The sequence below is a fragment of the Macaca mulatta genome, chromosome 11 (genome assembly GCF_049350105.2).
Source record: "Macaca mulatta isolate MMU2019108-1 chromosome 11, T2T-MMU8v2.0, whole genome shotgun sequence".
Classification (NCBI taxonomy): domain Eukaryota; kingdom Metazoa; phylum Chordata; class Mammalia; order Primates; family Cercopithecidae; genus Macaca; species Macaca mulatta.
This window is the reverse complement of record NC_133416.1, coordinates 58,885,703-58,910,894: the sequence shown is the minus strand read 5'-3', so window position 1 is coordinate 58,910,894 and position 25,192 is coordinate 58,885,703. Positions and strand designations below refer to the sequence as shown.

General features: G+C 40.9%; 2 protein-coding genes across 6 annotated transcripts in view; one reads left to right on the top strand and one right to left on the bottom strand.

The window, feature by feature from the left end:
• Positions 1-25,192, bottom strand: part of SCN8A (sodium voltage-gated channel alpha subunit 8) — a 213,565-nt gene that overhangs the window by 84,159 nt on the left and 104,214 nt on the right. For 4 of the 5 annotated variants that reach the window (XM_028829498.2, XM_028829499.2, XM_028829497.2 and 1 more), the window contains exons 7-12: positions 24,593-24,814; positions 22,550-22,613; positions 20,853-20,994; positions 17,790-17,996; positions 16,698-16,991; positions 174-536 (exon numbers count right to left, since the gene is read on the bottom strand). In XM_028829498.2, coding sequence (XP_028685331.2) covers positions 174-536; positions 16,698-16,991; positions 17,790-17,996; positions 20,853-20,994; positions 22,550-22,613; positions 24,593-24,814 — 1,292 coding nt within the window. Of the gene's footprint in view, positions 1-140; positions 537-16,697; positions 16,992-17,789; positions 17,997-20,852; positions 20,995-22,549; positions 22,614-24,592; positions 24,815-25,192 lie in introns of all 5 variants that reach the window. The other variant, XM_028829495.2, reaches the window with a different exon arrangement.
• Positions 9,107-15,503, top strand: LOC100427130 (heterogeneous nuclear ribonucleoprotein A3-like). Its single transcript, XM_077954331.1, is given in 2 exon segments — positions 9,107-9,452; positions 10,122-15,503. Coding segments are annotated over 2 exon segments (1,140 nt in total). The 5' UTR covers positions 9,107-9,112; the 3' UTR covers positions 10,922-15,503.

The following is a 25,192-nucleotide window of genomic DNA, read 5'->3' as shown; positions in this document are numbered from 1 at the left end:
AAGAACACAGAAAAGGCTGGGGTCTTAACAGGAGTGGGGTCCAGACGGACCAAGTGGGATGGGCAGAGCAGGGAAAGAGGAGGGGAAAGGGCTGGGGAGACTGCCATGCCTAGCCTCGATCTATTTTTGTTCTTCCTTACACTGTCATCGGTAGCTGCCTTATCAATTTTCACCTCTGGCAGAAGACGCCCGCCGATGTGGGAGCCAGGGCCGCCGATGAGAGACACCACGCCGTTGCAGTCCACCGTGCTGTTGCGTTTCACGCTGCGCCGCAGGCTGGGGAAGATGCGCGAGGAGCGGCTGCCCTGGCTGTAGCCGCTGTAGCCGCTGTAGCTGCTCCGGCGCTCGCGGGCCCGGATGGGGATGAAGAGGGAGTCCCGGCGGCCCTCGCTCTCCTCCACTGTGCTGTGCTCGTCATCCGCGAACTCATTCTCGGAGCCCGGGTCTCGGAACCGCCCAGGTCCCCTGAAACTGAAGATGCTGCTCTTGCTGTTGTGGCGAGAAAGGAAGGGCGAGCCTGGGATGCTGAGCAGTGACTGCAGGCGCAGAAAGAGAAAGAGAGAGGGAGGGGGAAATGAGACAAGAGTGGACCTTTATACCCAGCAAAGTGGTTAGGTTCCCAGCCGGCCCCACCCTCGCAGTCCTGTGATCAGAACACAAGTGTGTCCAGAAAGCACTTGTGCATGTTGACTGCTACGGTTCATCACCCATTGTTACTTACCTGTGCTTGACCAGTTACGGATGCAAAACGTCTACCCACTGTTCTTGCACGCCTCCCTAAGACGCTTTTATCTCATGTTAGACGCAACTTATCCAGGGAGAAGCACATGGCTGTTTCTTTCTTTTTACCATGGGCTCAGAGGAGATGTCTTTAACTTAAGTTAGTCTATGCCACACTGGGCAAAAAGACGGAATTTATTATTTTATATATATAACAATAAATAAATATTTCATATATATATATATGGCTGGAGTTTTGCTTTTGTGGCCCAGGCTGGAGTGCAATGGCGCTATCTTGGCTCACTGCAACCTCCAACTCCCGGGTTCAAGCGATTCTCCTGCCTCAGCCTCCCAAGTAGCTGGGATTACAGACGTCCACCACCACACCCCAACTAATTTCTGTATTTTTAGTACAGACAGGGTTTTGCCATGTTGGCCAGGCTGGTCTTGAACTCTTGACCTCAGGTGATCCACCCGCCTCGGCCTCCCAAAGTGCTGGGATTACAGGCATGAGCCACCGCTCCTGGCCAAAAAGACATAATTTAAAACGTGCGTGTATCATTTGCCATTCTCTCCAAGTACATGTCTTGGTCAAATACTACAAGAGTGGCCTTCAAGCCTTTTAGTTCAGTTGAAAATTATGTATGCTCCCCCCCCCCACTGCATTTTATTTATCTATTTATTTATTTTTCCTTTTTTTTTTTATTTTTTAAGTTAAAATATTTTTAAATTATTTTTTATATTTATATACTCATTATTTTTTATTATTATTACTTTAATAATTAAACTATTTTATTATCATACTTTAAGTTCTAGGGTACATGTGCACAATGTGCAGGTTTGTTACATATGTATACATGTGCCATGGTGCTGCACCCACTAACTCCTCATTTACATTAGGTATTTCTCCTAATGCTATCCCTCCCCCCCGTCCCCAACCTACCTCAGGCCCCGGTGTGTGCTGTTCCCCACCCTATGTCCAAGTGTTCTCATTGTTCAATTCCCACCTATGAGTGAGAACATGCAGTGTTTGGTTTTCTGTCCTTGTGATAGTTTGCTCAGAATGATGGTTTCCAACTTCATCCATGTCCCTACAAAGGACATTAACTCATCCTTTTTTATGGTTGCATAGTTTTCTATCCACCCCATTTTAAACATATTTTGTTCATCAAAAGTTTACATAGTTGTAAACTATATAATTCTCAAACAGCTGTAAGTTATATAATGTCCAGCACTGACATTTTTAAATAAAACTCTTCTTTACCATAAAGTTTATGGTAAATAAATGTATTTAAAGAATTCTTTAGCACAAATTTTTTCTTATTTATTCTTCTCCTTCAATTTCATACTTCCTTTCCATATTCCCTAGGGAATTTTATTCGAATGTACACTTTTATGTTTTAATGTATTTTACTGCTCACCCTTGAATTTACTTCTCTATGTTGTCCCAGGCTGATCTCAAATTCCTGGGTTCAAGTGATCCTCTTGCCTTGGCCTCCCAAAGTGCTGGGATTACAGGAGTGAGGCACCACGCCCAGCCTGTTAAACTTTTGATGTTAACACTGGAAGGGCCATGGGGCTCCTCTTTTAACATCCCTGCCCTTATCTTTTTGTTGGCTACAATTCCAACAAATTATACAAAAAATTATAAATAAACTGTACTTAATATTTAAAAATTTTCTATGACCATGAGTCTTTAAGACATTTAAAAAATTCTCCTGGATTGAGTTTTTATTAATATTCTTATGAATACAGCTGATCAAGCTATACAAATATAGTACACATTTTATAGGTAATAGGCTTAAGAAAGAAAATTGTATTAAAATGCATTTCTTAATAAGATGGATGAGATTTTCTTTTCAACTGGTGTTTAAATATTTGTTGGTAGTATTACTAATCATTAGAATGAGACATGGCTCAACATCAATCCTCCCCACCTTTCTAATAATCGATTTTATGTGCTAAAACCTTATTCACATAAATATTATCTTGGAATGGAAAAACTTTGTTATAGTAATGTCACTCAATTCTTTAGACTCCTTCCAAGTTATATACCAAAAGTATATAGCAAACTGTCAGCAAAATTTATTGTAATAATCTATCGGCTGGCAATTAAGTCTTTTTTCAATTTTACTGAAAGCAAAGAACTGAAAACTCAATTTGCCAAAAGATTTGTTACCTATACATATTCCCTTTCTTGATTTCTGAGGACATCAAAAAAGCTTTATTATTTACTAATAATTGTGTGGGTTATTCTCATATGAGTTACTCTTGTACTTAAGAGAAGCGCGTTTAACCCAACAGATGGTTGAAATAATCAAAATATTATTAATGTCTTTCCATCATTGCCAACATTTATTTTTTAATATGATTTTATCTTATCACATGATTTAAATATTTTTTATCAAAATCTACCTTAAAGTCACAGATTTAGCTCATTTCTGAGAATGTTCAACCACATGATCTAATGAGCAGTCAGTCCTCAATGTCAAAGCAATTGGCTAAATTGCTTTAGATTTATTTTCATTTGAAAAAGTATGATCCCATTTTTCACTATTAATAAATGTATTAGTATGTATTGCAAGGGCAACAATCTCCTGAAATTAAAACATCTCAACATCCCCAGTTATAATTCTGTTTCACTCTTAACAGAAATATGTACAATAGATAAATTCAGAAAAACCTTACAATAGATTTAAGGTTCCTGGACTAAAGAAAACTTTGTAGACATTAATATTTTCAATTGTCTTTCTGTTTGGCATTCCAAAGATTTACATACCTTAGGGCAATGCACCACGTAAGATTTGGGATGATAGAGGTATGCCTTCCTTTTGTAAAGTGGGAGGGAGAAGGGTATGAAGAGGGAAAAGGGAAAGGCAGATGGTGTGATTTTGGACCACAGGACTGATCTGAGGCACAGGTATATATAAATTAAAGATCTAGAAACTGGGTTCCTTAAAACTGTGCTAGGCAAGTCTTCAGGTGTCCCAAGGGGATGCAACCCCAATTTGAGGAACACTGTTTTGAGAGAAACAAACTTGACAAATGATTGCCCTTAGACAATCTTCCTTAATTTTTTTTTTTTTTTTTAAGACAGTGTCTCACTCTTTCACTCAGGTTGGAGTGCAGTGGTGCGATCTTGGCTCACTGCAACCTCCACCCCGTGGGCTCAAGCAATTCTCCTCCTCAGCCTCCTAAGAAGCTGGGATTACAGGCACCCACCAACACGCCCAGCTAATTTTTGTATTTTTAGTAGAGACGGGGTTTCACCATGTTGGCCAGGCTGGTCTCTAACGCCTGACCTCACGTGATCCACCTGCCTTGGCCTCCCAAAGTGCTGGGGTTACAGGCGTGAGCCACTGCGCCTGACCACAATCTTTAATTATAAGAGATTTTTGTCTTAGAGGTTAGGACTTAACCCTCTTATAAAATGATTGGGCTGTTAAGGTTCTTTGTGGGCTGAGACTATGACAATGTAGTGCATATATTACGGGTGCTAAAGAAACCTTTCTTGATATTTCTTTTTTTCTTCTTTGGAGACAGGGTCTCACTCTTTCCCCAGGCTAGAATACAGTGGTATGATCATAGCTCACTGCATCCTCCTGCCTCAGCCTTCCAAGTAGCTAGGACTATAGGCATGTGCCACCATGCCTGGCTAATTAAAAAAATTTTTTTTTAATAGAGATGGGGTCTCTATGTTGTCCAGGCTGATCTTGAACTCCTGGGTTCAAGTGATCCTCCTGCCTTGGCCTCCTAAAGTGCTGGGATTACAGGAGTGAGGCACCGTGCCCAGCCTGTTAATACTTTTGATATTAACACTGGAAGGGCCTTGGGACTCCTCTTTAACAACTCTGCCCTTATCTTTTTGTTGGCTACAATTCCATTTCTGGTTCTATACTTCAGTTCCTGTCTCTTCCTGTAATGTACAAAGCCCCTGTCCCCAGGTTGGTATATTTTCTTTGGATAATTCTAGTTGCATACTCCATTCTCTCACCTGTGTCTTTCACTTGTTATGTAGGCTTTTCCTGCTTTGGCTTTAAGCAACCCACGAACTTCTAAGGCAATAAATGAATTTGATCACTGGGGACCACATCAAGAAAAGCACTAATCGTAGACAATTTTATATAAATGTCATTGTTAGATACACGCCATATGCTATATATAGGTCTCTAGAAAACAGGATTATCCTGACTTATTTTGTTCTTCTGCCTCATCCTTGTACCAGAGAGGAGGAGCTACATTGGTTAGATTCCAGAATGTTGACTGAGGCTCATTTATGAGTAGATGTTGTCACTGTGTGTTAAAAGGACACATACACTGTGTGGTAAAGGAGCACATAACAGAGGAAGCCCTTGCCTGTTCTTCTTCCATGTTGCCGGATTGGTAAGCTTACTATTCTTCTTACATATATGTTTGGGCACCCCCACTGAATCACTGATTCATTCCCCTGAACCAGCTCTACTCGGTGTGATTCACAGGCAGCTAGTACATGACTTGTTATTGGTCTGCAATGAGACAAGTAAGGAAACTGAGAGGGGCATTTAGAAACTTTTATGACAATTAGACATAGTCATAACATCTAAGAATGTGATTTTTCTAGAAATTGATTGTTATTATATTTTACAATAGTATCAGTTCATGAAGAATTGGGAAAAGCAGAAATGAGTCCTTTACCACAGGCAGCTTGAGAAACACTGCTCTAAACAATGTGGCTGGCCAGAAGATGGTGTCTTAAAATGTACTTGGGATTTTGTTTTAATCAGATCACAGTAAGGTGACAGACACAGAGGCAACTGCCTTTGAAAGAGGAGTTCGTTACTTCGGTTCCCAAAAAGAGTGGGCTTGCCATGCCATGGAGGGCCATATGGGGAAATGTAAGTGTTGGTCAGGAGGCAGAAGGAGTGAGGGGGGGAAGTTTAGCCTGAGCCCGTGGTTTCCCAAGGAAGGAAGCGATGAGGCAGGATAGGTAAGTCTGAGCAAATTTAGGATTGGGGAGTTTGAATAATTTTGGAAGTCTCTGGCCTACAGAGGTGGTAACTACTTGTCTGGTATCTGGCTCTGGGGTGATTTAGGGCAGGGAAATATTGGCTTAGTGAGTGAGTTAGATAAAGGAGGTAGCTGGGAATGTGGGCTTTGGACTGGTTGATCTGCATATGAAAAACATGTTTGAAGGCAAGCGTAACATAGAACACTGAGGTTCAGGGTACAAGCCCAGGTGTTAATAACCTGTGCCTTGGGCACATATATCTCTCTTGAGGGCATCACTGGGGAGAAATATGGCTGGGACAACCAGGACTCAGGTACTCATGGCCCTTTTGCTAAATGCCACTATCACCTTTAACACTATCACACCGTCCTAAAAATGGCATTCAAGACCCTCCCAGCTTTGACTCTAATCTACTTATTCTACTTTATTTTTCACTGTTTTCTCATACACCTTACCATGCAGCCACCCTGCCACAGGTCTTTATTTCCTCTGCTTCCAGTGCACACTGCATTTTCAGCTGGGGAAATCCTCTCAGTTCTCCATGATCCAGTCCTTCTGCTTCTTCCTCTACTAACTTCCTTAATCTTTCCATAGCACCAAACCCCCTTTCAGAATATTTATGCTCTACTTTATTTTTTATTTTTTTCTTCAAGACAGGGTCTCACTCTGTTGCCTGGGCTGGAGTGCAATAGTGCAATCACTCACTGCAGCCTCATTCTCCTGGGCTCAAGTGATCCTCTCACCTCAGCCTCCCAAGCAGCTGGAACCATAGCTATGTGCCACACCATGTGGTATGTGCCACACCACGCCTGGCTAATTTTTATATTTTTTGTAGATACAGGGTTTTGCCACGTTGCCCAGGCTGGTCTCAAATTCCTGGGCTAAAGCAGTCCTCCTGCCTTGGCCTCCCAAAGTGCTGAGATTATAGGCGTGAGCCACTGTCCCTAGCCTACGCTCTACTTTTTACAACAGTTCCTTATACACATGTTCTATCTCTCATTTTTAACCAACTACAAACTCCTTAAGGGCACATTGACTGATTCATCCTTATATCTCCTAGAGTGCTTTGTACACAGTAACTACAACGTTTAACTTAATTAACATGCATTTAGATTAGGTACTGCAGCTTAGCCACCCATTTTAGGGTTGTTCCACACCTGCACTGGGTCACTGCTTCACTTCTCACAGCAAGCTAAACTACACTGATTTCATAATTCTGCCTTAGGTCAATGCTGGGTGCTGATACTATCTGGTGCATTAGGTCTTCACATTAGGAAAGAGGTTTTGTGTATTTTACAATAAAATTTACTTTTATAGAATTTTTTTTTTTTTTGGAGACAGAGACTCGCTCTGTCACCCAGGCTGAAGTGCAGTGGTGTAATCTTGGCTCGCTGAAACCTCTGCCTCCCAGGTTCTCATGCCTCAGCCTCAAGTAATCTGGCCTCAAGTGATCTGCCCACCTCAGCCTCCCAAAGTGCCAGGATTACAGGTGTGAGTCACTGTGCCTGGCCAAAATTTAATTTTATTTAACCAAATACCTATTATGGGCTAAGTGTTATGGATACAGTGGTGAACAAGATATATGACATGGTCCCTGCCCTCTTGAAACTTGGAGGCCAGGAAGAAATATCATATACTACATGAGATCTAATACGTCAGACTATTCTTAACCTTGAGGATAGTGATAAGGATGAGACAGTGATGAAGGTCATGACCAATTCGGTGAACCTATGAACACTTAAAAATCAGGATCCTAAGATCCATAATACAAGGAAAAACTGTTCTATTATTTTCTAATTCCTTGTTTCACTCTTTGCAAAAGAGTAGTTCTGCAATGAACAAATGTGAAAGGGGTAAAGGTGACTTGCCCCATTTCTCCTTGTACCCAGGATCCAATCCTGATTTAGGGCATTCCCTAAGGAGCTATATCCTGAGGGCTGAAACCCCAACCCCTCCCCAGTCTCAATTTTCCCAGACTAGAGGTTTTCAGTGATGACTCAGGATCCATGGCTCTATTAAATCCTGGGATCCTGTGTAGTTTATGAGATGAGTAGGCCTTACTTCCTCTTTTCAAAATCTTCCTGTCAACCAACCAGGAGCTTTTAGTCCTCCTCAGGCAGTCACAGTTAAACTATAAATTCCAACTTAGGTTTAGATGTTTGCTTGGGAGAATGGCTCTGGGATGTTCTGGATTTGAGGGTGTAACTTTCGCATTCCACAGAAAAATTATCTCTAGGGATCATAGGGGATACACGTAAATTGTCTGTCAAGATGAGGCTTACAATGACTGAGATGTCTAGAATGTGATGAAGGAGTGACTTTACATATTCTATTTCCATGCCATATTTCACTTTTCCTTTCTAGTATAACAGTGGTTCTTAAAGTGTGGTCTGGAGACCCCTGGAGGTCCCTGAGACCTTTTAAGGAAGGCTCCCGAGGTCAAAATTCTTTCCTAATAATACTGAGATGATATGTGCTTTTATCACTCATCTTCTCATAAGCACACAGTGATACTGGGAGCCTGACAGCTTCATAATATTTAAATCGTTTTCTGATGAGATTGGTGGTAATAATAAACATAGTTTTAAAATCTCATGTGTATTTGGAAGACTTGCATAAACTCAGGAAATGAAAATTTCTCAAATGATCAATGCATGATGCTAGAAATCATTCATGGGTTAAAGATCTATGACACAAAATGGAGCAAGGGATTTTACTATAACAGAGTACAAAGTTACTAATACAATTTCCATGTCACAACTAACTGTTTAAAAAATTGTCACTGTTAAGTTTTGGAACAGCATTAAGGAGGACCATTCACAATTATCTGAAAAGGTTATTAAAATATTCCTCCCTTTTCCAACTATATATCTGTATGAAACTTGATTTTCTTCAAATACTTTAACAAAAGAAAATCACATTGCAACAAACTGAATGCATGCATAAGCCAGTATGATATTTCAACTGTTTTCTATTATACCACAGATTAAAGAGATTTGCAGAAATGTAATACAAAAAAAAAAGAACCTTTTTTTTGTTTTGGAAAACAGTTCATTTTTCTTAAAAATATATAATTTGTGTTAATCATGTAATGGGTTTATCATTACCATATTTTTAAAATTAGTAAATAAATATTTTTTAATTTTCTTAATTATAATTTCTAATATGAGAAATTAAAAGCACATTTTAAAAAGGTTTTTAGGTACATATGTACCTAAAATTTTTAAGAAGATAAAGGGGTCCTAAGACCAGAAAGTTTGAAAACTGCTGCAATAGAGCAATTAAAATACTTTGAAAAAATAGGCTCAACTTAATACTTATAAACTGCCCTGAGCCTTAAAAATATAGAGAAATAGGTAGGAGATGGGTGAGCAGGAGATGTCTCAAGAAGAACTCAGGCTCAAAATGGAGGTAAAACCGCCGCCTGGTTGCCCCTAGCCCGACTCCGGCCATCGCCATCGCCGCAGGTGGCAAGAGGGCCATGATCCAAAGGAACCAGAGCGGTTGAGAGAACTGTTTATTGGTGGTCTGAACTTTGAAACTACAGATGATAGTTTAAGAGAACATTTTGAGAAATGGGGCATACTTACAGATTGTGTGGTAATGAGAGACCCCCAAACAAAACATTCCAGGGGCTTTGGTTTTGTGATTTATTCTTGTGTTGAAGAGGTGGATGCAGCAATGTGTGCTTGACCACACAAGGTTGATGGGCATGTAGTGGAACCAAAGAGCTGTTTCCAGAGAGGTTTTTTTTTTTTTTAATGTGTTTTATTTTATTTTTTATTATACTTTAAGTTCTAGGGTACATGTGCACAACATGCAGGTTTGTTACATATGTACACATGTGCCATGTTAGTGTGCTGCACCCATTAACTCGTCATTTACATTAGGTACATCTCCTAATGCTATCCCTCCCCGCTCTCCCGACCCCACAGTAGGCCCCTGTGTGTGATGTTCCCTTTCCTGGGTCCAAGTGTTCTCATTGTTCACTTCCCACCTATGAATGAGAACATGTGGTGTTTGGTTTTTTGTCCTTGTGATAGTTTGCTGAGAATGATGGTTTCCAGCTTCATCCATGTCCCAAAAAAGGACATGAACTCATCCTTTTTTATGGCTGCATAGTATTCCATGGTGTATACGTGCCACATTTTCTTAATCCAGTCTATCACTGATGGACATCTGGGTTGGTTCCGAGTCTTTGCTATTGTGAATAGTGCCGCAATAAACATACGTGTGCATGTGTCTTTATAGCAGCATGATTTATAATTCTTTGGGTATAGACCCAGTAATAAGATGGCTGGGTCAAATGGTATTTCTAGTTCTAGATCCTTGAGGAATTGCCACACTGTCTTCCACAATAGTTGAACTAGTTTACAGTCCCACCAACAGTGTAAAAGTGTTCCTATTTCTAGAGAAGATTATTTAAAGTCTGATGCCCATCTAACAGTGAAGAAAATTTTTGTTGGTGGTATTACAGAAGATACAGAAGAATATAATTTGAGAGACTACTTTGAAAAGTATGGCAAGATTGAAACCATAGAAATTATGGAAGACAGGCAGAGTGGAAAAAAGAGAGGATTTGCTTTTGTAATTTTTGATGATCATGATACAGTTGATAAAATTGTTGTTCAGAAATACCACACTATTAATGGGCATAACTGTGAAGTGAAAAAGGTCCTTTCTAAACAAGAGATGCAGTCTGCTGGATCACAGAGAGGTCGTGGAGGTGGATCTGGCAATTTTATGGGTCACGGAGTAAACTTTGGAGGTGGTGGAGGTAATTTTGGCGGTGGTGGAAACTTTGGTGGAAGAGGAGGCTATGGTGGTGGAGGTGGTGGCAGCAGAGGTAGTTATGGAGGAGGTGATGGTGGATATAATGGATTTGGTAGTGACAGTGGCAACTATGGAGGTGGTGCTGGTTATAGTAGTAGAGGGGGCTATGGTGGTGGTGGACCAGGATATGGAAACCAAGGTGGTGAATATGGTAGCGGTGGTGGAGGTTATGATGGTTACAATGAAGGAGGAAATTTTGGCAGTCGTAACCATGGTGGCGGTGGGAACTATAATGATTTTGAAAATTATAGTGGACAACAGCAATCAAATTATGGACCCATGAAAGGGGGAAGTTTTGGTGGAAGAAGCTCGGGCAGTCCCTGTGGTAGTGGTTATGGATCTGGTGGTGGAAGGGGTGGATATGGTAGCAGAAGGTTCTAAAAACAGCAGAAAAGGGCTACAGTTCTTAGTAGGAGAGACAGTGAGGGGTTGTCAGGAAAGCTGCAGGTTACTTTGAGACAGTCGTCCCAAATGCATTAGAGGAACTGTAAAAATCTGCCACAGAAGGAAGGATGATCCATAGTCAGAAAAGTTACTGCAGCTTAAACAGGAAACCCTTCTTGTTCAGGACTGTCATAGCTCACAGTTTGCACAAAGTGCAGCTATTGATTAATGCCATGTAGTGTCAATTAGAGGTACATTCCTGAGGTCTTTTATCTGTTGTAGCTTTGTCTTTTTCTTTTTCTTTTCATTACATCAGGTATATTGCCCTGTAAATTGTGGTAGTGGTACCAGGAATAAAAAAATAAGGAATTTTTAACTTTTCAATATTGTGTAGTTCAGTTTTTTTACATTTTAGTACAGAAACTTAAACAAAATGCAGTTTTGAAGGTGTTTCCTTGTGACTTAACAAGATCGTTGTTAATTACTATTTTGTATGAATTTTGCTAAAGTTAACTGTAAAGAAACACCTGCTGACTTGCAGTTTAAGGGGAATCTTATTCGTCCAATTTCCAAACCGTGATATGAATGGGTACTGACATGCGGAGAGAATAAATAATTTGTGTGTTTGCAACGTGTGTTTTAGATAAATAGGATTGAGTATTTAAATTAGCATTTGTGAATTTAATAGCATTACGATTACCTTCAAATGAAAAGAATCTCAAAATTTCAAAAAAAAAAAAAAAAAGAAGAAGAACTCAGAAGCTATGGAAATAAAAGAAACTGACACATAACTGAACTATGTTGTGAGAAAACTGAAGCCACACTCACTATTAAGCTAACAGAAGAAATGATCATGCACGTGTGTAGGCGTAAAGAAGGGGTGGTTAGGAGCACAGGCGCTGGAGTTGGATGAACCTGGGTTCAAATCTTGGCTTGAACACTTACTAGTTATATAACCTTCTATAACTAGTTATAGTTATAAGTTAATCTTTCTAGGCCTCGATTTCTTCAGTCACTCTTCCAGAGAAACTTCAGGAAAGTCCTGGGACAAAGAATACTACTATCCCTTGGAGCATCTAAGCTAGTCTTGGCAGTCAGCTTTGGCCTCTGGGAATTTACTATTTTTTTGAATGGAGAAATTAGACCAAGTGAATATTTTCATGCAAAGCAGGACATCTCAAAAGCCTGGTTTTATTTTTTGCTGTAAGGAGCAATCAGTGTACCTTTGTACTAAAGCCTATAGAATAATCAGAGACCATTCAATAGGAAAGTGTTAACAGCACTAAGGTATTCATAGCTCAGTGAGTCTCTGAAGACAAGGGTAAAATGACAACAAAGCTACTATCATTCTTTCCCCAAAAGAGGCTGAACTAGAAGAAAGGAGAGGTGAAGGTGAGATAGAGATGGCTTCAGGCTATAAAGAAGTCTCAGAAAGGGTTAAATCAAATTTCTGAAAGTCTTGCATTCATTTGTCTAACAGTATCTAGCCATGTGCTAAGAAGCAGACCTTGACTTTAACACTTTATTTAAGAGAGAAGAGGATATGAACATAAATAAATATGTACACAGAGTATATGTAGAGTACTTTCTATATGTAGAGTAAAAAGCAACAAATAAAGAGGTATATATAAAACATAACAGAAAGATAAAATGAAGATTTCCAACTAGAAAACAGGAGAGTCAGGGAAGGTTTCTTGAAAGGCAGATATCAAGAATAACTATGATGTGGAAATTCAAAGACAGAAAAATAGGGCATTTAATTTTGATTGTTTTGTTTGTTTTTGTTTTTCTGGAGACAGGGTCTTCTTCTGTTGCCCAAGCTGGAGTGTAGTGGTAAGATCACAGCTCACTGCAGCTTCAACCTCCTGTGCTCAAGCGATCTTCCCGCCTCAGACTCCTGAGTAGCTGGGGCTATAGGCATGTGCCACCACGCCCGGCCAATATTTTAATTTTTGGTAGAGACAGGGGTCTCTCTATGTTGCCCAGGGTGGTCTTGAACTCTTGGTCTCAAACGATTCTTTCACCTTGGCCTCCCAAAGTGCTGGGATTACAGGTGTGAGCCACTGTGCTGGCCAACAGGACATTTTAGAGCGGGTGTTTCTTGAGCAAACCACAGAGGGTAGAAAACAAACATCATATATGAGAAATATCTAGTAGCTCATTCTGGTTTAGGTATAGGGTGCCTGATAGGGCACAGAGACTGGAGAATGAACACATAGGTTGTGTCCGTACTAAGGGGATGGGGAAATGCTATGAATTCCAGGCTAAGGAGTTGGGACTTAATTAGTAAATAGAATGAATCTAATTAGGGGAATTCCCTCTCCCATTCTTCTTAAAAACTATTCTAAACTGTCAGTATTTTCTTTAAACCTCCAAACACAACCTCTCATTCCCTTCAATAAGATGTTTAATTCCCTACATTATCAAAAAACTAACTCATTTTTTGCAGAGACAGAGGTCTCACTATGTTGCCCAGGCTGGTCTCAAACTCCTCGATTTTTAATTCCCGACATTATCGAAAAACTAAACTGTCAGGGGTTATCTTCCTCAACTTCCTACTCTTTTTCTACAAATTTATCCACCTCATCCTTCCCTGTTTTCTTAAGGTTTCAGGGAATCAGGGTCCCTTTTCTGTTAAAAACCACACCTATTTCGGTATCTTCCAAGATTGTGCTCTACTTCTATCTATTCTGTTTCATTTTCTAACGCATCTCCCTTTTCTGTTTTTTTTTTTCTTCCACAGATTATAAACATGCTTATTTCCACCCACACTCTTTAAAGAAGCAGGGATGAGAAGTCTATACTCATTGTCTCCACTCCCCACTCAACATGGCATCCTTCCTTAACCTGGACTAAAACATGTCTTTAAAGTCCTCAATGACTTTATATTGCCAAATCCAAGGGACACTTTCAGTTCTGACCTCACTAAGCATCTCTGTTAAATTTCAATCCATTGATCACTGCCCTGCCTTCTCCAACATCGCTACTGTCCTGACTTCACTGAACTCTTGGCCTTCTCAGCTTCTCTAACACTGTTTATCTGTTTTCTTTCCTGAATTCCATCTCCTATGCCGGTGAACAGCAATGGTCATGTCTTTGGCTCACTGTTCTTCCAACTGACACATTCTCTTTGAGTAATCTCCGCAAGTCTCACGGTTTCAATCACCACCTCTCAGCTCAGGACCTCTTGCCTGAGCTATTATTTGCCTATCCTTGTCTAAAAAAATCTCTACTTGGTTATCCAACAAATAATTCAAACTTTGGATATCTAAACTGGAATATGCTTCCCTTCTAAACCTAGATCGTCCTTTTTTTCTTATTGCTGCCTCACCAACACACACATACACTACCTAATTCCTGTCTATCCTTTAAGCTTCAGTTCAGAAATTTACCTTTCCCAGAAACTTTACTGAATCTCCATGTTGGGATAGATCTGTGCTTTTCTAACACCCCCAGCGTATCTCAATTATGGAATAATACATGCTACTACATAATTTTTTAGTGTATTTGGCTGTCTTACTGTACGGTAAGCTCTCTAGGGTAGAGATGATGTTTTAATCACCTTTTAAGCCCTAGGACCTAGCACAATCCTTGATATGTAGTAGGTACTCCATAAATGCCTACTACATGAATGATGAGAAGTGCATTTTAGGACGTGATCTGTTGACAGTATATAAAATACAAAGGAGAAGGAGAAAGACTAGAGAAAACAAAACTGCAGTGGACAAACGCAGTAGAACAAAATAATGCAATCGTAAAGCCAAAACTAAGATAAGGCTAAGGAATGAAAAGAAAGGGATGGACATGAGGGATTTTGCTCATCCCCTGAAATGAGTAAGACTGGCAAAAGACTGAACTGGAAAGTGAGAGATGCAAGTGGGAAAATGAATCATCTCTGGGAAAAAAGAAAAGACACTGGATATACTGCCATGAACAGTAACTATAATCTATTCTATACCTACCAACTTTCCAGCATTTCTTTAAAATGGGAAATTAAATGGCCTAAGAATTGGATTTTGGTAGTGTTCTCTGAAATCCAAAAATACCTATCTATGTGATGACATCTATAGTAATAGAATGCTCAACAATTACCCTAAGTCTTCTCTTCTCTTTTTTGCTTAGTTTCCTTATTTATCAAAGTTGGGAAAAACTGGAGGCTTTCAATCTACCATAGGCTAACTTATCAGTGTGATACTATATATCCAGAATAATTAATCAGTAGAACTTGCCATGCTCAAATAAGATGTCCTGTTTCATGACTCCTATTATTATTGTCCCCTATAATTAAATGCAATTCTTAAACAGAGATGTTTGAGCTAAATTCTGATGCTTAGAGGAGAAACGCTCTCCCTGATGTTTTAGAACATGAAGATTGCTGGTGTGACATATACTTTACTGCCAAGCAAGTCTGCCAAAGGTGATCACATAGTCTAGGGTTGGCTTCTACATCAGAGAAGGGAGGGCAGGTTTAGAATGAAGAATGTTCCAAATGTGCTGGTAACACTTCCTCCCAGAGGAGAACAATATGGAGCTTAGTGAGGTAGAAACGAGGATGCAGGGATGGGCCTGGAAAATATAGGGCCAAAGGGGAAAATAAAAATCAAGTGGGATTAGAAAAACCAGATTTTTTTAGGTTTATTGAACCAATGTAAAGAGTTTACCTGTTGTGGGAATGCACGTTAGTACAACCAGTTTGGAGAAGAGTATGGAGGCTCCTCAAAAAACTAAAAATAGAATTACCATATAATCCAGTTGTGATAGTTAATACTGAGTGTCAACTTGATTGCATTGAAGGATGCAAAATATTGATCTGTGTCCGTGAGGTGTGTTGCCAAAGGAGATTAACAGTCGAGTCAGTGGGCTGGGAAAGGCAGACCCAACCTTAATGTGGTGGGCACCATCTAATTGGTTGCCAGTGAAAATAAAGCGGGCAGAAAAACATAAAAAGGTGAGACTGGCCTAGCCTCCCAGCCTACATCTTTCTTCCATGCTGGATGCTTCCTGCCCTTGAACATCCGACTCCAAGCTCTTCAGTTTTGGGACTCAGACTGGCTCTCCTTGCTCCTCAAGTTTGCAGACAGCCTACTATGGGACCTTGTGATTGTGTAAGTTAATACTTAATAAACTCCCCTTTATATATATATATATATATATACGTATATATATATACACACACACACTAATAAGATATATAAATATATCCTGTTAGTTCTATCTTTCTAGAGAACCCAGACTAATACACCAGCAATTTCATTATGGGGTATATAACCAAAAGAAAGTAAGTCAATATATTAAAGAGATATTTGCTCTCCCATGTTTATTGTAGTACTATTTACAATAGACAAAATATGAAATCAACTTAAGTGCCCATCAACAGATAAATGGATAAAGAAAATGTGGTATATTTACATTATGGAATACTATTCAGCCATAAAAAGAATGAAATCCTATCATTTGCAGCAACATAGATGGAACCAGAGGTTATGATGTTCAGTGAAATAAGCCAAGCACAGAAAGACAAATATAGCATGTTCTCACTCATATGTGGGAACTAAAAAAGTGGATCTCTTGAAGGTAGAGAGTAGACTGGTGATTACTAGAGGCCAGGAAGAGGAGGGGATAGAGGGGAGGAAAGAGGAAAAAGAAGAATATAATTGTACTTAACACTGAACTGTACACTTAAAATGGTAAAGATGGTATAATACATATATACACAGTTTACCTTAATAAAAAATACATTTTTGGAAAAGGTATAGGAAAAAGAAGAGTTTACCTGATTCATGATGGAAAATTTCCTCCCTATTCTGTTGTCTGGCAACCGAAAGGCCTTCCTTCTCATGCCATCTTCTGACTCTGACTTAAACACCTTCTCAGGATCCCCTTTCTCCTCTCCTTCAGAGAGTTCCTTTTGCTTCCTCTTCTTTCTCCTGTTACGTCTTTCCTTTGCACTCTTTGAGCTGAGTTTAGAGATTTCAGAAGAGCTCCGAGGGGAGCCCCCTCCTTCTTCACCTTCTTCCTCTATGGCATCTTCTGAGACAGTTCCTGCTGAAGTAGCCATCGCAGCAGCCTAGGAAAGAAGCCACAGCAGGGAAGCCAGATCAGAGCAATTAGCTGGAGCCACCCAAGGCCAACCAGTTAGTACAGAACATTTCCCTACCTAGGGGAAAGGAGGAAAAAAGGAGGCGGGAAACCTAGACTGTTAGAGGGTTTCTGTGTATTCCGGCACACAGTCCTAAGTGAACAGAGCAGAACCCAGTGGTGAGAACTTTGGGAGTTATTCTCTTGAGCATTTCAGACAAGGACTTGGCTGCTGCCTTGGTACCAGAGGATCCCTTCTGAGCAAGTCTGGAAATGAATGCTAAGTAACATTATATATTATGGGTCTTAAAAATGTATAAATACATGTATATTTAGATAAGGATTAGAAAGTTAAGTGTTAAGGTGATGAGATCACAAATGTCTTTCAAGTTTTACTTTAATATTTTGCCTGTATCTTCTTCTAAATTAGAAGTAATACTTTTTATGACCACAGGAATCTTAACATTTTTCCCAAGAAAAAGAATATGCTTATGTGAAACACTATATAAACCACCCTGGTCACTTTTTTCTTCCCAGTAATCATGGCAGTTGCACATTGAACAGTTGAGAAATTCAACAAAAGATGATATGAACAAACAATTTGGCCGTTAAGACAAACTGAATAATTGGATCAACCATCTGCAGTTGTTACTTGGGTTATTTTCATCAGACCAATGACCTCTATTTGAAAATATGCCTAGAAAAGATCAACTGCAGTGAAAATCAGATGGGGCCTTAGTCACCATGATCTGGCAGGAAGGTCTATTGCAAAGAATTAATCACCAACCTGTGCCTCTTCCTGTTGCTTCTTAAGTTGCTCCAACATTGCTTTAAATTCAGCCTCTTTTTGTTCTGCCTCTTCTAGTGTTGCCTGATTCTGTTCTTCATAAGCCATGGCCACCACAGCCAAGATCAAGTTCACCAGATAGAAAGAACCCACAAAGATGACCAAGACGAAGAAGATCATGTATGTTTTCCCAGCTGCTCGTAAGGTCTGCAAAGACAAAGGCCATTTTCTGAGTCACTTGTACCAAATGAACCAGGCTGAAAACAGCTAATGGGCCAAGTTCCTCTGTAAGGGCACTATTTGCATTTTGAACAGGACTGTGTTTCCTTGTGCAGTACTCCTTCCTATTGTGGGCACTCAGTATTCTCAATGGTTGAATGGTTTCACTTATCCTCAACTCACATTAAATGGCAGTAGTTATCTCCCAACCATTGTGAGAAAAAAATCCTCTCTCATTTTTCTAAATATTCCCTATATACCCCTTTCATAAAAAAAAAAGTTTGATTTTGGGCTAAGACAAGTATAAAGAAAAGAATACAAGACTGCAGCTTATTTATCTACTGGTCCTCAAATAGCATTAACAGACACATTGTGTCTCTGAAATCAGGTCCAAGTTGCAAGAAATCCCATCTTTTTTTTTTTTTTTTTTGAGATGGAGTGTCACACTATCACCTGGGCTGGAGTGAAATGGTGCAATCTCGGCTCACTACAACCTCTGCCTCCCGGGTTCAAGCGATTCTCCTGCCTCAGCCTCCCGAGTAGCTGGGATTACAGGTGCCCACCACCATGCCCAGCTAATTTTTTGTATTTTTAGTAGAGATGGGGTTTCACTATGTTGGCCAGGCTGGTCTTGAACTCCTGACCTCATGATCCACCTGCCTCGGCCTCCCAAAGTGCTGGGATTACAGGTGTGAGCTACCGCACCCAGCCCCATTTTTTTTTTTTTTTTTTTTTTAGACGGAGTCTTGCTCTGTCACCCAGGCTGGAGTGCAGTGGCATGATCTCGGCTCACTGCAACCTCCACCTCCCAGGTTCAAGCAATTCTCCCATCTCAGCCTCCCGAGTAACTGGGATTACAGGCATGCGCCACCATACCTGGCTAATTTTTGTGTTTTTAGTAGAGGTGCGGTTTCACCATGTTTGCCAGGTTGGTCTCGAACTCCTGGCCTCAAGTGATCCACCCGCCTTGGCCTCCCAAAGTGCTGGGATTATAGGCATGAGCCACTGCATCTGGCCAGGAAATCCCCATCTTGAGTGACGCCCTTCCTTATTCTTTTGCAATAGGATGAGTTTTAAAAGGATATGACAATATGACATAAAGGATAGTAGGGAAGAAAAAAAAGGCAGAAGGAAACTAGGTTTTAGATTATGTACATGCAACCCACTATTACAGAGTTTTCATCTTTATTCTGTTAACTGCAAAATGGGCCGGGTGCGGTGGCTTGCACCTGTAATCCCAGCATTTTGGGAGGCCAAGACAGGCAGATCACCTGAGGTCAAGAGTTCGAGACCAGCCTGGCCAACCAACATGGTGAAACCCTGTATCTATTAAAAATACAAAAATTAGCGGCCGGGCGTGGTGGCTCACGCCTGTAATCCCAGCACTTTGGGAGGCCGAGGGGGGCGGATCACAAGGTCAGGAGATCGAGACCACGGTGAAACCCCGTCTCTACTAAAAATACAAAAAATTAGCCGGGCGCGGTGGCGGGCGCCTGTAGTCCCAGCTACTCAGGAGGCTGAGGCAGGAGAATGGCGTAAACCCAGGAGGCGGAGCTTGCAGTGAGCCGAGATCGCGCCACTGCACTCCAGCCTGGGCGACAGAGCGAGACTCCGTCTCAAAAAACAAAAACAAAAACAAAACAAAACAAAACAAACAAACAAAAAAATTAGCTGGGCGTGGTGGCTCATGCCTGTAATCCCAGCTACTCGAGAGGCTGAGTCAGGAGAATTGTTTGAAGCCACGAGGCGGAGGTTGCAGTGAGCTGAGATTGCGCCACTGCACTCCAGCCTGGGCGACACAGCAAAACTCTGTATCAAAAAAAAAAAAAAAGAAACAGCATGAATCACAAATATTTCATGAGAAACATTCAACCTGGGGGAACTCTAGGCTGTCCAACAGAAAGGTAAGAATTAACTCAGAGATTTGAAATAGAAACTTCCCTTAAAAGAGGTTTCTTCATGCCTGAGGGGACAAGTTTTTCATTTTCAAAGTAACTGGTATCACCAAATGACAAACAGAAAACAATGGACTGTCATAAAATTTCTAAGCTGTAAGACCCTTAGCAATCACTTACACTAACTTCATTACAACCAGCAAAGTTAAATGACATGTCCAGAGTCACCAGTGTAGCCCAACAGAACGTTACTGACCCTATTTTTATCTGTACAACCTGCTTGAACAAGTCCAAATGTGTTACAAATCTCAAAAATGTTGATATATTTATACTCCAAGGTCCTTATGGAAATTCCATCTATATAGTGCCTTGCACAAAGAGGTGTTTAATATTTCTTAAACAGAAGCCCTAACGGTGGCTCACGCCTGTAATCCCAGCACTTTGGGAGGCCACAGTGGGAGGATCACTTGAGGCCAGAAGTTGCAAGACCAGCCTGGGAAACACAGTGAAACCCCAACTTTCCAAAAAGTAGAAATATTAGCCAGGTGTGGTGGTACATGCCTGTAGTACCTACCTCAAAAACAAAAGAAAAGAAAACAAGCAAAAAAAAAAAACAAACCCTAAGCCCAAATTTCCAAAAGGAGATATGCTGCAGAGGATAAACAGTAGGAAGTAGATAGAGATAGCAGATTCTCAGGTCAGACAAGAGGCCGTCAAGGTTGTAAGAATCTACAGCTATACATGACTGAGCATTCAAGAAACAGGGATGAGAACTGAGAGAATTCACTTAACATCAAAAACCAGCTGACTGTGGGAAACACAACAGTTAGATCTTGTATAATGTCTTTACTAAATGTCTCTCACACAGAATGTCTCCCACACAGAATGTCCCTAACCCTGTATATGCTCATGCAAACTCTATGGCCAAAGGAAAAGAGGTATTACTCACCAACTGATACAAGTTTTCCCAATAGTCCTGGGTCATAAGGCGAAATAATGCCAAGAAGGCCCAGCTAAAAGTGTCAAAGCTTGTGTAACCATAGTTGGGGTTCCTTCCTGCTTTCATACACTGGTATCCCTCTGGGCATTGCCTAAAGAAAGAAAGGGAAGTTCAGGACTTTTAACATAATTCCACCAGCCGTGACCTTGGAGATAACAAATAACATAATTCTATTTAATCCACAACCTTGGAGATAATAAATAACCATTGATAGAGCCAGGACAACAAATTGGAAGAAAAAGAAGAAGGAAATAAGCAGCTAGCCAACTTCTGGGGACAGCCTAGGATCAGAATCACCTGGCATGTTCTTTAAAAAGGCAGATTCCTGTGTCCTTACCCAAATCTAGGAATTAAAAGTTCTGGATATGGGATCTATGAATCTGCATTTTTAAGAGGTATGCCAGGTGATGCTTATGCATGCCAAAGCGTGAGAAGTACTGTTCTAGATTCATATTAATGTGCAATTCAATCAAATTTAACTTCACTACTATCCCAAATGACAAACGGCTAGAAGTTCCTTTTTTTTTTTTAGACAGAGTCTAGCTCTGTCGTCCAGGCTAGAGTGTCATGGCATGACCTCGGGTAACCGCAACCTCTGCCTCCTGGGTTCAAGCAATTCTCCTGCCTCAGCCTCCCAAGTAGCTGGGATTACAGGCGCCTGCCACCACGTCTGGCTAATTTTTGTATTTTTAGTAGAGAAAGGGTTTCACTGTGTTGGCCTGGCAGGTCTCAAACTCCTGACCTCGTGATCTGCCTGCACTGGCCTCCCAAAGTGCTGGGATTACAAGCGTGAGCCACCGCGCCCAGCCAGAAGTTCCTCTTAATCGTTTCTGTTTTCTTTATACTCACTGTGACAACCTAAGTCATAATGGGGATTTCAGTTACCTTAGTTATACCATTTCTCCTGCTTTTAGATTCACCTCATATTTATTTCAATGTAATCTCTAGTAGTCTACTTTAATATAGAAATTAAATGGATTTCTAGACATTGTAGTCATGTTAAAACACCAGTTCTTAGAGGACCAATATACTCTGAAAAATGACACTACCACCCTACATTTATAAAGCCCTCTGTTTACAAAGCACTTTCATGTAATGTAAGTGGATTCTTACAGTAACCCTGTGAGAAAGAGAGAGCATGGCTTATTAAATAAATCCATTTTATGGATGAAAAAACCAAGGCTCAGATAAGTTAAATGGCTTGCCAAAGGTCTTAGAGCAGGAATTATCAGGATCAGGACTCAAATACTATGTTGCTACTCTTTTTCCTCCTCTATGCTGTCAAGTCAAGCATATTTTGGGTCATCCTTGGATCCATAACTATCACTAAGACGGTATCTTTACTCTCTATTGTAATATAGGATGAGAGGAATCCCCAACAGGCAGGTAAGCTATCTGGTGTTATTGATTCTATCCTTGGATTCTTTCATTTTGCATTGAGACTACAAGCACAGTCACTTACTAGTGAAATGTCAACTTTAGGTGGACAAATGTGAAACAGAAAATCTATGCCAACCGATAGGTCAGATGCAATTGTAAGGTCTACTACTTGAGCACAGAGAAAAGTAAACATTTTGCCTATTTTGACCCAACTAATAATAGGTACATTTTTAAAGAAAGAGAATCAAACTAGGTGAGCTACTTACCCAGCATCAGAACTGTTCCCACAGAGTAAAGGTTCCAGCATGCCAGGAACTGTGTAGAAATTTGCTAGAAAAGTTTGAAGAGGCAGGAAATGAACAGGCAGATTTAAATGAATGAGAGAATAAGGTTACACTGTCCTTTTTTTTTTTTTTTTTTTTTTTTTTTGAGACTGAGTCTCGCTCTGTTGCCCAGGCTGGAGTGCAGTGGTGCGATCTCGGCTCACTGCAAGCGCCGCCTCCCGGGTTCACGCCATTCTCCTGCCTCAGTCTCCCGAGTAGCTGGGACTACAGGCACCCGCCATCCAGCCCGGCTGATTTTTTGTATTTTTAGTAGAGACGGGGTTTCACCGTGTTAGCCAGGATGGTCTCGATCTCCTGACCTCGTGATCCGCCCACCTCGACCTCCCAAAATGCTGGGATTACAGGCATGAGCCACCGCGCCCGGCCTACACTGTTCTTAACCAGCTCTAGCAGAAACAGTTATTGATTTTAGCTCATAAATCTTTTCCAGGCCGGGCACGGTGGCTCAAGCCTGTAATCCCAGCACTTTGGGAGGCCGAGACGGGCGGATCACGAGGTCAGGAAATCGAGACCATCCTGGCTAACACGGTGAAACCCCGTCTCTACTAAAAATACAAAAAACTAGCCGGGCGAGGTGGCGGCGCCTGTAGTCCCAGCTACTCGGGAGGCTGAGGCAGGAGAATGGTGTAAACCCAGGAGGCGGAGCTTGCAGTCAGCTGAGATCCGGCCACTGCACTCAGGCCTGGGCGGCAGAGCAAGACTCTGTCTCAAAAAAAAAAAAAAAAAAAAAAAATCTTTTCCAACAGCTGTGACCAGCTGATAAGAATTCTTTCCCATTAATGATTTTCTTATATATATTTACAAATTAAAAGTGCTATCCCAAAGTTCTTGATGCAATATAGTTTTCACAGATACCCAACTTCTACTCATACTTCTAATCTATATGCCAGATTCTGGTACTTGAATCAAAGAGGTCTTAAAAGTAAGTTTTCTGAGTCCTACACCCCTTTATACCACTCTATTCTTCCATCCTTACAACTTGTCTTTATAAAAGATATTTTAGAGCTCATTGGTCACTAGATACTCAGTCCTATTTTAAATTACAAGGCATGTTTTCCTTTCCAGCATATGTCCCTGAAATCTCCTTTGCAACATTTTCTTATGGATACTAAACTGACTTTATTTTCTCAGGAATGACTAATAGTGACATAGCTAACTTTTTTCATGAGTCTAAAGTATCACTACATCAAATTTTCCTTTGGTTCCTCAAATAAAATGATTAAAAACTCCTCAACTGCAATAGGATTGAATAGTGCCTTGGAGATCACCTGATTCCCTAGACTAGATGGACTGCGATAGTCTTAGTAGTATTAAGAAAAGTTGAGTTTCATAGATACATTCTGGACTAAATATGTAAATACCCCAAGTAACTCAGCTAGGGAAAAAAATAACTTTTGTCAAGCTTCTAAGCCTGAATTTCAAAGTAAAAGTTTAGGGGTACATGCGAAGACGGGAGAGAGGGCTGATGTTTGAGAGCTTCTGAATACAATTCTACCTCGAGGAAAGGAATAATTTCACAAGGCTAGTTCTAGTAGCATTGCCATTCCTTTCCAGCTCCAACTACTTTCTTTTTTTTTTTTTTTTTTTGAGATGGAGCTTTGCTCTTGTTGCCAACTCAGGCTGGAGTACAATGGCGCGATCTTGGCTCACTGCAACTTCCACCTCCCAGGTTCAAGTGATTCTCCTGCCTCAGCCTCCCGAGTAGCTGGGATTACAGGCATGTACCACCATGCCTCGCTAACTTTGTATTTTTAGTAGAGAGAGGGTTTCTCCATGTTGGTCAGGCTGGTCTCAAACTCCCAATCTCAGGTGATCCGCCTGCCTCAGCCTCCTAAAGTGCTGGGATTACAGGTGTGAGCCACCATGCCCGGCCTCCAACTACTTTTTTAAGCCCTGTGTAGCTTCTGACCACATGAACTAGGAACAGACTTTTCCTATTCCTCTTGCAGAGAAAAGGCCACCTACTTTTATTGTTGATATACTCTTCCCAATCAAAGCCTTTGGTGCCATTTTCAAGATAGCTCTCGTTGAAGTTTATGGGCCACACAACACACTTGTTTCGAAGGTTTCCCATGAACAGCTGCAGTCCGATCAAGGCAAACACACTCAGACAGAACACTGTCAGGATCATCACATCTGACAGTTTCTTCACAGACTGAATCAGGGCACCCACAATTGTCTTCAGGCCTGAGGAGACAGAATCCGCGGAATTAGAGGCACCTCAAAGCCCTCCCCACCTCCCCCAGCCTCCCTCTTAGCCACTGGCTGCTACTCCTCCCCACAGCACCACTCTTGAAATATGGTCACTCTATACTTATACCATGAGAATAATAATAGGGCAGCAAAATTATCAGTATTCCGAAGTATCGATTTTTAAGTGAATACATCTGAAAAAGCAAAAGAAAGGTCCTTCTACCAACATGTGGCTCCTTTCTTCCTGGGAACACTTTCCCATCTCTGACTACTTTTTAGTTCCCCATATGAGCCCAGCTCTTACTTGCCTTAGGGCCTTCATACCTGCCGCTCCCTCTGCCTGGAATGCTCCCTGCTATATTATCTTGTCCT